The sequence below is a fragment of the Alnus glutinosa genome, chromosome 4 (assembly GCF_958979055.1).
Source record: "Alnus glutinosa chromosome 4, dhAlnGlut1.1, whole genome shotgun sequence".
Lineage (NCBI taxonomy): Eukaryota > Viridiplantae > Streptophyta > Magnoliopsida > Fagales > Betulaceae > Alnus > Alnus glutinosa.
The window spans coordinates 3,205,822-3,217,833 of NC_084889.1; the positions used below are offsets into that span (position 1 = coordinate 3,205,822).

The 12,012-nt window shown below is 36.5% G+C and overlaps 1 protein-coding gene across 4 annotated transcripts; it reads right to left on the reverse strand.

Moving 5' to 3' along the window:
- Positions 1-467: 467 nt before the first annotated feature.
- LOC133866426 (uncharacterized) lies at positions 468-11,857 on the reverse strand. 4 transcript variants are annotated; one of them, XM_062302948.1, is made up of 18 exons: positions 10,451-11,857; positions 9,228-9,455; positions 8,362-8,528; positions 8,008-8,271; positions 7,810-7,907; positions 7,098-7,260; positions 6,892-7,002; positions 5,442-6,482; positions 5,190-5,342; positions 4,991-5,090; positions 4,806-4,900; positions 3,624-3,815; positions 3,478-3,534; positions 3,329-3,400; positions 3,015-3,113; positions 1,657-1,788; positions 1,363-1,536; positions 468-1,153 (listed from the first exon to the last, which is right to left on the reverse strand). In XM_062302948.1, exons 2-18 carry the CDS (start codon positions 9,247-9,249, stop codon positions 983-985), a joined length of 3,111 nt encoding a protein of 1,036 aa, XP_062158932.1. In that variant the 5' UTR covers positions 9,250-9,455; positions 10,451-11,857; the 3' UTR covers positions 468-982. The 4 variants fall into 4 exon arrangements, with proteins under 4 accessions (XP_062158932.1, XP_062158935.1, XP_062158934.1 ...); XM_062302951.1 differs by lacking the exon at positions 10,451-11,857 and having other exon boundaries at positions 8,362-8,477; positions 9,228-9,493; XM_062302950.1 differs by lacking the exon at positions 10,451-11,857 and having other exon boundaries at positions 8,362-8,480; positions 9,228-9,493.
- Positions 11,858-12,012: the final 155 nt, after the last annotated feature.

Below are 12,012 nucleotides of genomic sequence, written 5' to 3' on the forward strand. Positions count from 1 at the left end.
TAGAAAAGATTATGAAATTCTCATCATAGAAATTTCATGAAGGTTGCTTGTGCATCGACAGGCAGTGGAACAAATATGAACTTTGGTCAAAGTTCATGTTTGTTTCATAGCCTGCGGATGCCCAAATGCCTTTAAAGGCTTCCACATCAAGAAGTAGCAAATCGAAACAGATCGAATATCATGATGTGGAAGTTTGTCAAGACCAAGACTCTATGCTCATAATCAATCATTTCCTGCACAAAAACATGAAAGTTTCTTTGCACGATATGATTGGTCAAAGCTGTTAATGCATTTTGCATGCTTTTTAGCTCGAGTTTGGCTTGCTTCCAGTCAAAAATTCAGTGGAGATTTCCTGTGCAAAAATAAATGATGGAGATTGCAATATTGAGAGAAAACTTCAGTTTTTTTTTTTCTTTTTCACGAGAAAATCTCTAGTGATTTGTTCATGGATCTATATAATCTTATAATAAGCTTCACACCAATACATGTCTATTGCTTATGAGCTATATCAGAAGATGACACTTGGGTCCTGTCACAGTATCAAGGATCCTGGTTAGGGTAGATGCGCATAGAAGCAATAATCTTGCTTTCATGTTCACTGTAATACACATATATCATTTGCCAAAGTAGCTGTGATATATATTACAATATGTTACATTTGAATACCTTTTAGATGTTCTATTTGGTGCTTGGGAACCAAAATATCATGACCTGAGAGTCTTAGAGGCACATTTTTGCAGAAACACACAGGAAGGCTATGAAGCATAACATTACAAAGGAAGCAAGATATTTCCCAGATCACTCCTGCAGCCAAATGGGGACTAGAAAGACATAGGTGGCAAATTCTGAGATCTGTCAGGCTCCTGCCACAACAGCTGCTTCCCTCAACAAACCCAAAGTAAGGGGGAAAATAGGCCTTTTCAGATTCTGTGCAAATGATAGGACATTCTCGCCCTCAAAAGAATTCAGAGAACAAAATTAATTACTCTGTTCTACCACCAAAGGCCTTCCCCAGTCTCAACCCAACAGTTTCGGAGCTAGGAGCAACCATCAAGTTTCCACCATCAGACATGTAAAAATAGTTATAGTTGATCCTAGTAACCAAATCTGCCAAATGAGGGAAGTGCCCCACATTGAGCTTGAAAGATAGCACCTGCATAGAACACCACACAATATAATATGCATGTATTTGTGAAAGCATGCATGAATTTGTGGGTGCAACTACATGAGGATGTACATCTACTTGTGCATATATTTGTGCTTAGAGAAAGGATGTTGACTGTTGGTTATGAGTTTGATTCAAACTTCGACTGTCACATAACAAACAGTCAATACTTTTTTGATGAGCGAATAGAAGTTTACTCTGAGTAGGAAAGCAATGCAATCATCAAACTGTTTGTCAATTCGGTCCACTTCCATTTCACATCTGGCCTTTATAGCAGAAACTGCTCCACCACTACTTAGTGTATGCTGTATGGAATAGAAATCAAGTGCTAATCCAAGAATACTGTTGATTCGGCTTGCAATCAGAGCCCACTGAATGAAAAGAGAGCATTAAAAGAACTCAGCATTTCTTCGCAACGATCACCAATGTAAAAAAGATCCAAGCATATATAAATAGATCAAAAACACCCAAGAAAGGGCAAAATTACCCACCAATTTATCTGGGACAACAAAGCACTGGCGCTGAATCGATAATAAGTAGGCCTCATGTACTTCTATGACTTCATCCAAGGATCGAGCAGCTGCCATACCTTCACATAGTTCAAGCCATGCACTATGATATACCTGCTTACTCAACCTCGTCAGAGATCAGACAAGTTCATATTCTTCTGAAAACAAAAGCTCGGATGCAAAAGGGTATAAGCATAACTGACAATTCATAATGTGACATAACGATTATGAGGAAAAGAATATTATGCATAATTAATAAAATGACACTTTAGTATATTATGAACAGCTTTCAGAGACAACTTTAAATGTTAAAATTAATTACCATCATAAATAATTTAAGAGGAGCTAGTGCATGGAGAGGAGCCTTTATCACTAAAATGAGTAGTAGCTATGTATGTGAATTTGGATTTAAAAAGCTAAGATGCATTAGAAATTCATTCATCACGTATCCTAACCAATATCATCGTCCGTAATCCCCAAGAACAAATCAGTTTCTGCTAGGAATCTTGACAATGCATTTAAGGAACACTATGAAACCAGCAACAGAAGCAACCATATAACATTATAGTTCGATAGGAAATAACATTGAAAATGTAAAATGAGTACAAATACTAACATGATCAGTAGAAACATCAAGTGAAAATAAGAAATCTTAAGAGACTTATTTGTTTCTTTCTTTTGGCTAAGTTATAGTTTTTGGAACATTTCTCAATACTGATGACTACACAAACACAATAAAGCTCAATCCACATCAAATCCACCAGGGAAAAAAGGACATTGTTATGCATAAAATAAATAAATCAAGTTCTCTGAGACTATAAAATCTAAAACAGGAAGTTACACTTGATCATTTTTGCCGTTATATTTCAAGAAAATGCTTTCCACCATGGAACACAATGAAGTACTGAACCAACTTCATTAGAGTACAAACATATCAATAGAGGTAAATAGTACTGACTTTATTCACTAGTGTCCATAACGACAAAACCAACAGAACAAACATATAAATGGGACAAGTTAATTATAACTAAATATGTATATGTTTCAAATAATAAAAAATATAGGAATAGTAAGGTGGATGAGGGTGGTGGTGATATAAAAAGATCAACAGGACAGGTGAGTCAATGGATGTAGACATGGCAGAAGTAGGTTGACAAAACCACCATATACACCAAATAAATAAGTAATATGAAACTGTTTGGTTAGCTTTTAAAAGTTATTTGTCAAGCATCCTTAAGTCATAAACTACGTTCTTGTCCATGTCCACAGGTCAAAGATTGCAAATAGTAATAAAATCCCCATGAAAGTAAGGTCCATATATACAGTGGGACAAGCCTTACTCTGTCCATTACGTATTGGTGAAAAGCATCCACGAAATGGAGGAGTTTCTGCTCCACTAACCAGTGGTGCTTGCGGCTGTTTGTCACAGTGCCTCTACCCTGCAAGAGGCGTAATAGAGATCAAGGTAATTGGAATATCATATAAATTGGAAAGCCTTAAACATGTAGTCAATAAGAAATGGCATTGTCCACATTGATCCTTAAATTATATTTATGCATGTGTCTTCATCTATGGTTATATGCTCTGTTCAAAAGGAAAACTCATGGCATACGCTAGAACAAAAACACTGGAGAAAAAAGTGGCAAAAATTAACCTTCCACATCAACCTCCGAGCCTTATCAAGAACAAATTTTGCACGCTTGACCTTCAATAGGAATCCCATCACCTACATAAAACATGGGAACAATTAGAGAGCACCAAGAAGACGACACCTTGGACAAAACCAGAGGTGGAAAAAATTACTTGGTTATACTTCTTAACAGCCTCTGTGTTAGCAATAAGTTCAAGCGGCCAAGAGACCTGTCACATCCAATACATGTATAGATAAAAGTTGATTCAAAAAATGGAGCTAAAAGATAATAGAAAGTGAACCTAAACATATAACGAACCTTGTAGGTAAATTTCATTAAATCAAGCCCATCAATCCCAAAATTGTGAGTACGACTTTTACGAGGAGTCGAGGCAACAGTAGCTGCATTAGGTTGCTGATCACCATCGAAACCTTGATTTTTAGTGATGGACACAACCAATGAATCTGGAGAACTTAGTAGCATTCCATCGGCAGAGTTTGTAATAGATTCCTGCATTCAATAAACACAGACCATTACTATGATATGAAGTGGCAAGAGAAATGAAAACCACATTAAGCCAACAAACAGCACCAGTATATGCCAACTTAGCAGTGTAGTTGATCATTCAATATAATTAAATAGCAAACTCTGTTATGGAACTACTGATTCATCATATGTTGGACATCATGTTCTTTCTACATTGGTGGCAGAGTATGAGATTGTTAACCCTAGCTCCATATACCCAATAGTTCCTGCTGGGTAAGAAGCAACCAGAAAAGGGGCACAACCCACGCACATAGGAAGTAAACAAAATGGTGCCCCCTCAAAAAGCAGAGGAAAAAGCAAAAAGAAATGCAAAAGGATAATACCGATACATTTCCAAAATCTAAAATCAATAAAGCCCAAAAATGGGCACAAAACTGTATAAAAGGATGAACGAAACCCAATATAACTAGGCCCTGAGATATTCTATTTTAATCTCCAACATGTAGTGCCCATTACACTCAAAAGCTCACCTATTTTTCTCTGTCCAAAAGTTCCAAAGTAAAGAAGAGGACACAGCTCACCATGCTATCAAACCCTTCTATTACCTATTTGTAGGGGGGGGAGAGAGAGAGAGAGAGAGAGAGCACTGGACTACACAGTTTGAGATGTAAAAGAAGTTTCACATGAATCTAACGAAAGTATGACTTGGGAAAATAATTAAAGAAATTAATTTATAAGATTTTCCTTTTATGGTAAAAGGGATCTCAGAGATAACAGATTCCAAGTATTCTTAAAATATACACTTCTCCAAACATAGAGGAAAATGGATATAAATTAAAAGCAGTTTTGTTACGTTGACAGCTGTCATGAAATCTTTGATCAAATCCTTGTAAACAAAAATCCTAGTAATTATCCCAGATGCAAGATATGGCTCCATAACAAGCACTGAAAGTAGAATCCCTAAAGCCTACCACAATGGTAAGCACACTATTCTATTGCATGGAGTAACTTCACCTGTAGTATTGTATTCAACTCAAAATCATCATCCCAGGTTTCTCCCTTGTCCAGCTTATTGAAAATCACAGTCAGAAAGTGCTGCAGCAGATCACCTGAAAATAAAAATCTATCATTGAATATGTCAAAGAAATTTGAGATGTCTACTGACCAACATAGACCAGATTCAACTTGCTAAAAAATACCTGAACCTAACAAGTATATGGCACGCAATACTGCAAGCTCATCCATCAATCTCCAATCAGTCATCAACTTTGACAATATATGCCTGCCGATATAATCCACCTGTGACATATGAAAGTGATTTTTTAAAAAAATATATGAATTGCATGCTTACCACACAACAAGAAAATAAAGTTCTATAAATTCGTTTGAGCTGTTTACTTGCTTCTTAATGTAGACAGTAAGACATTCCTGCATAATAACCACAGGAAGTGGAGTAGTTCTCGGTTCAACATTTTGAACCCAGCTAAGAACTCTTGATGAAAGGGTGCTGTTTTTCTGGAAAGGTAACAGCTCCGACATGTGGAGATCATCCTGTTCCCAAATTAGATAAAGCTCTCAGGAATACTCTTAAGGAATGCTAGAAAAGCTATAAGTAGAAAGCTGCTAAGAAGACTACCAGTCCAGTAGTACCTGAAATGAAGGAAGAAGAGTAGGAAAAGGAAACAACACTTCTAACAGATCTGTGTCATTTTGTGAACGAACATATTCGGATTCACCAAAATGAAAACCAAAGGTATAGCTTGTTCCTTGAGTAGCATGAGAAGATCTGCTCTCACCACCAAATATGGCCTGTCGTAAAACCTCATCGTTTAACGGGGATAGATAGAAATTTCTAGACAAGTTAAATGTTTTCCAGGCATCCATATTCTTTCTAAGCATTGTCTGACACACAGTAATAACTGGATTTTCTGCACAGAACGATTCCAAGAGGGGCAATTTATCCAAAGTACCCGCAAATATATAATCTGCATTTGCATCTTGAAAATAACTTGCATCCTTATGTGCAGACTCTAAATTGGTCGTTTTTTTCTGCAGCAATGTATCAACCAAGAACTTATACCAAATCTTCTCTGAGCATGCTAAAAGTGGCAAAGTTCCACTACCATGATTTTCCACTTTTAGCTTGTTCAAACAGGATTCATCAAATGATGTAGTAATCTCAGATTTGCAGTGGTCACCTTGCCAAAAGTATCTAGAGATATGATCACCATGGCCTATAAGACCTGCTAAGGACACGAAGAAAATTTCTGATAAGGTCAACCCTGCTATACTCTGCCCACAATGAAGACTATCACCAGAACTTTCAAAACCATAAAACTGAGAATCACTTCCTTTGCCAGATGCTGCTGAGAATGAGGTCGGAACATGTCGGACAAGCTGCAATGATTTTCCAGCAGATAAAATTGATTTAGATATGTCCTTAATAAACAGAGGACAAGCTTGGCAGTCTCTAATGCCCCGCTCTTTTCCTTTGATAGAACTAGACACAGCGATGGAATCCCGTTCACTGATTTCCTTCTTGTCATTTGTTAGAGGTACACGATCAGTGGCACGTGTTGTGGTAGAGAGCTCATCATCAGACTTCTGAAACTGTACTAATCTTAATAAATAGCTCTTCTCCCAAAACTCAGCTTCATCAACAGAGATTGCTCTGTTAGCATAAAAGAACATCTGCGAAGTGTACAAGGATGATCAACACAGTATTTACAGATAATAGAAGAAGAAAATGAACAGTAATAATAGAGAGTCCTCTGTCAATACTGTGTAAATAAATCATGAGACAACTTTTATTTCAGAAGTACATATATCAGGAACATATGGCATACAAACATTCAACTGATTAAAGATCTTATGGGGTATCAAACATGATGTTCCCTCATATCCACTCAGACAACACAATGAAAGTCATCTGCAAAAAAATTATTAACATTGTTGCACCAGGGAAACCTTTTCGGAAAGAATTACATGAAATGATCTCAATCTTCAGAAGTGTAGAGTTACATCAAATGTGTCCTTGAGCACAAAATAAACAAACTTTTCTATGCTTTTGGATATAAAACAAATTGTTAATCACAATTACCTCCTCAAAAGGATCATCTAGTGTTCCTTCAAATAGCCAGGAATCAAGACCCTCAATATATGGCAACAAACTCCCAACAAATATATGGAGTAGCATCTGATAAGCTTCCTCCTGAAATTAGCAAAAGTTCTAAATTTTAATGCATATACTAGGCAAAACACAAGAAATTAAATGCCAAGCACAATGAATTGCACAGTAGTAACAACCTCACCACCTTGCACTAGACACACTTCATCAAGCTTCTTGTAAAGATAGTCAAGCACGTGAACAGCCAATTCAGCAGCTGGAACAGAAGATTTAGTTTCAAAAGACTCTTGGGGAATAGCTCCATGGACTATTTGAAATAGGTGCTCAGCACCTGAGCAAAGACTAATATCAATAAAAGGTAATCAGTGATTGTCAACACAAGAAGAGGATAAACAAGACTGAGACCATAAATGTGATTACATAATGAATACCTTATAGAGGAGGGAAAAATAACCTATGTAACAAGGACACTGAGATTAGTGTCACCTGTAACTCAAAATGAAAGATGTCTAATGTAGTGACCCCAAACAAAATGAAATATGATAAGCATGTTGGACCTAGAGACAGAGTCAAAATGCTTATACATGATGATGTGTCTAACACAGAAACTTATGATGTTTTAGGGCTGCCCTTACAAGGATGAGAAGCGATGGTGGTGCAAATTCGAAAGATCAAACCATTTTCAGTTTATGTTCCTCCTCCTTTTTTATTTTCTTTCTCTTATTCAGTAGGCTCCTTGACCCATAGAATAAAACTTTCAAGATAAAATTGATAAAAGAAGATCTCAACACAAAGTTGAGAAACTATGGATAGTATTAGTGACCATCAGGATAACCCAAGCTGCAACAAGTACCACATTGCAAACTCCAATGAGGTTTAACAAGTACGAACCTTGATAAAGAACTCGTCAAACCTAATAAGGTCAGAGTGGTCCCAATGTCAGCATCATGTATCTTCATTTCCTCCTTGAGAGCAATATCCCTCAACCTCTGCTCTAAAAACAGGTAAATTTAGTCATCATGATAGTGATAAAGATCATAGATTGTAGAAATTATATATTTAATCCAGTGATTGGTATTAAATACATGCCTTAAGCCATGCAGAAACAGAGCATGTAAATGCCCTCAAAGTAGGAGGAGGTAATCTCACAGATGTCTCAACTTTATTGACTACTATTTCTACCAGCTGTAAGCATGTCGCAGCATACATAAATTGATTCAGAATGGTGACAAGGCTTGTATGGGAAAGGTGAGCCACATATATTCCGGTTTTGGCATTAAAACCCCCTTCACTCTGGTCCCAATAAAACAGGGAACTAGAAAGTCCTTGCAACATCCGCAAAACACCTTGTACCTAAGACGAGAAGACAAAGATGGTATCTTTAAGTTAAAAGCAGATATGGAAGCAAAATTAGGAGCATATTATGCCAAGACATGGCCGTACCAGGTCAACTTCATTTGTCCTCAAGGAGGAAATTGGTGTTGCAAAATGTATGCCATCAGAGAAGACATCATAGATCCTATTGATTAAACTTTCAGAAACTTCTGTCTTTGCCCTCTCTGCTGATTGGCGGTAATGCAAGTCTATGAGAGGAAGAAAAAGCATAGTTTCTGTACTGCATAGCCTGACTAAAATTAAAACCATAATACAAAAATCCCCAAAACTAATATAGTTCATTCTCAGGAGAGAATTTCAGAACATTGAGGACAATACTTCCCCTATGTATTCCCTTTAGCATCTATGAATGATTTTAACTAAAAACAAATTGGGTATAACTCCTATTAGGTTCCTGAGTCAAGTTCTTTAGATTCTGTTTCAAAGAACTACTATATCAAAGGGAAGAATAGAGAATCAAGATTCATCATGCACCAAAGGGCTCATTTGGTATGAAGTTTCACAAGGAATAATCAACTAACCAGTAGATTTCTATTGTCTAGTCTTTAAATTCTAATATTTCAATTCTATTGATTGGAAAAACACATTTGACCCAACAGATAGAGGCATTCAAGAAACTAATCTACTTGTTATCAATGTGGGTTCAATTAATGGGCATACTCATTTAACTACATTCCCAATTAAACAATAAACTCAACTCAAGTTTCAAACTTGATAAGTCTTTTTTTTAATTTAAAAAAAAAATCTTTTTCCTGGGTGTTACAACAAATGAAGCTTGGAAAACTTCAAATTAGTTCTTCTATTTAGACCCATTTACACCGTGTTTGGGAGTCTAATTTGGAAAGTAATAAAAAATAAATTAAACAAAATAAACGCAATAAAAATTAGTGAACTAGATGTGGAAAACGTATTACCATAGCAGAGAGGTTTTCCCATTGAAATAATTTACGGATCAACCAACGATAGCAGGGAAAACAACACTTTGGCTACTGTGGTTTCCGTCAAGGAATTTCTTCGTTTTGCCCTAATTCTTCTCTGGGGCAAACTCAAATGCGCATAAGAAGAGCACAGCCCTGCTCTTGCCGGTCGCGTTGCGAGGCATTGGGGTTCAGCACTTTGGCTACTGTGGTTCCGTCAGCTTTCTGCAAATCGGCGCGGTAGTGAATTTCAATTAAAAGTCTCTGATGTGTTTTTTTATTAAGAGTTTCGAAAAGTGGTTTTTGGGTTTTTTTATTAAGGTCTATTTGGGTTTGCGATTTCAAAAAGTGTTATTTATAATTATGATTTTAAAATGTACGATTTGAAAAAAGTAATTTTTAAAGACGCTATTAAACGTTTGGTAAAATCACAGTTTAGCCTTTAAAATTCTGCGTTTTAAAAAAACCATCATCTTACTTGCAATTGAAAAAGCATATTTTTTACGTTTTTAAATCGCAATTTTTAAAAACGTAGTAACCAAACGATTTATGTTTTGTGATTTGGCTTAAAATTGCATTTATTGTCTACAAAATCGCAATCTCAAACGCACCTTAAAAAAAAAATGTTTTAAAATGATATAAAATGAGAAATGTTTTTTTATGGGATGTTTGAAAAATATTTTGCATTTCAGAAAAAACTTTAAAAATTATTTTACGTTTTAAATTAGAGAAATACTATTTTGTATTCTCTTGTCTTCCTTCCATCATTTTTTACTAATGTGATATTGGAAATTCCCTATATTTTTTTTTTCTTTTATTTAATATTAATCTAAAGGTAAATTGGCAGACAATACCATATCAGAGAATGATATGAAAATGACCATAGGAAGATGCATAGCACATCTTTTAAAATTATTTGTTAATATTTTAAGAAAAGTAATAGGCGTCATTTAACAACACCTTTTTAGAAAGCTTTTTACATTTTAGTAAAAATATTATTAAATAATTCAAAACCAAATCACTCATAACTATTTTTATCTTTATTTCACATTAAAATACTTTTTCAAAAAAAAAAGAAAAACGCATTCTAAAAAGTTTTATCTAACTTTTTTTCTTTTTTTTTTTTGAAATGAGCTTATAATCCCATGCAAGAAAGTCACAGCCTAACACTCAGAAAGAACAATGCTTGACAGATAGACCGGGAAAGAACCAAGCCATACATGATTCCGCTGCTGAAGAACAGCCAGTTTAGCCAACTTGTGAGTCGCCATGTTCCCTGTCCTTCTCACATGACTAACATCCCATCGATCGAAAAAAGACAGAAGATAAAGCGATTCCCCTATAAGATTGTCGAGGTAGCCAGCATCGGCACTCTTCCTGGAAATGGCCTGTACCACCTCCAAGGCATCCCCTTCCAGCACCACAGACTTCAAGCCCAGAAACAGTCCAAATTCGGCACACAGTCTAGCTCCGAAAGCCTCTGCCACGGACGAGTTGGAAATGTTACGGTGAAAAGAGCACTTAGCCCCCAGGACCTTACCATTGGAGTCTCTGGCTACAATCCCCACCCCTATCATCCTCTGCTTCCTATCTACCGCTGCATCCCAATTCAACTTATAAGTCCCCTGCTGAGGTTTAGACCACTGTATAGATAAAGGGGATGGATTTTGATGAGAGAAAAGGAAAGAAGAATCATGGGCTTCCTTAAAGGCCGAAAGAGCTTCCTTTGCGCTTTTGATCAAACAGCTTGGGGGAGTGAAGACACCTTCGAAAACAAATCTGTTGCGCCTGTACCAAATCCTCTGCGCCACCATAGCGAACAACTCCAAATCTTCCGAACTCAACCTTCCACTCAAACTCCCAAATAAGTTCAGGAAATCAACATTCCCAGAAGTACTTTTATGGATCCGAGGAGGGCATCCAAACCAAACCGCCTTAGCAGCCTCGCACAGCCATACAGCATGGGTACTGGATTCTGTCTCTAGACCACACAAAGGGCAAAGCGGATCCTCAACTAACTTCCTTTTCCATAATTTTTCCTTAGTAGGAAGAATCTCATTGCAGACTCTTCAAATAAAAAGTTGTGTTGATCTGGGAATCTTCAAATTCCACAAGAGTTTCCAACACTCTCTGGTATGAGGGGAATTCGAACTGCTACCCCGATACCTGTTCACCCGCTCCAAGTCAAGAAAATAGGCACTGCGCACAGAGAATTGGCCGTTTTTGTTACTCGCCCAGACCAATCTATCCTTCATCAATCGGGGGCTAATGGGGATGTTGCATATCACTTCCACTGTATCAGCCGAAAAAAGTTGTGCCAAAAGAGGTACGTTCCACCAATTAGTATCAAAATCAATTAATTCACACACTCCAGCTTCCGGGTTCAGTACCTGCACCTGAGCTTGAAAATGATGAGGTTGAGGGTAAGGGATCCATTTATCGTCTCTGATTTTTATCTTAGTACCATCCCCGATCCTCCACATTATACCCTCCTTCAACAGAGGAATAGACTCTCATATGCTTCTCCACGAAAAGTTTTATCTAACTGTTTTTTATTTTGAATGTCGTTTTTTTATTTTTAAACATCAAAATTCTTATATTATTCTTCCAAAAGTTAAAAATAAGTGCCTACTTTTTTTTCGAAAGTTTTTTTAAAATTAATATTCACTCTTTATAAGTAAAAAACAGGAGTTTTGACATTTTTATATACTATCTTTATTTAAAAAAATGAAAAGAAAATTACGAAAGGAAACAAGCTTTAGCTGCCATTGGGTAGACAGCT

Bases quoted from the DNA above. Each gene is read 5' to 3' on its own strand.
- LOC133866426 (XM_062302948.1), bottom strand. From the start codon at position 9,249: ATGGGAAAACCTCTCTGCTATG. The intron at 5,343-5,441 runs GTACTACTGGAC...ATTTGGGAACAG, and splicing joins CTCTTCTTCCTTCATTTCAG to GATGATCTCCACATGTCGGA. The intron at 1,789-3,014 runs GTAAGGCTTGTC...TTGAGTAAGCAG, and splicing joins ACCAATACGTAATGGACAGA to GTATATCATAGTGCATGGCT.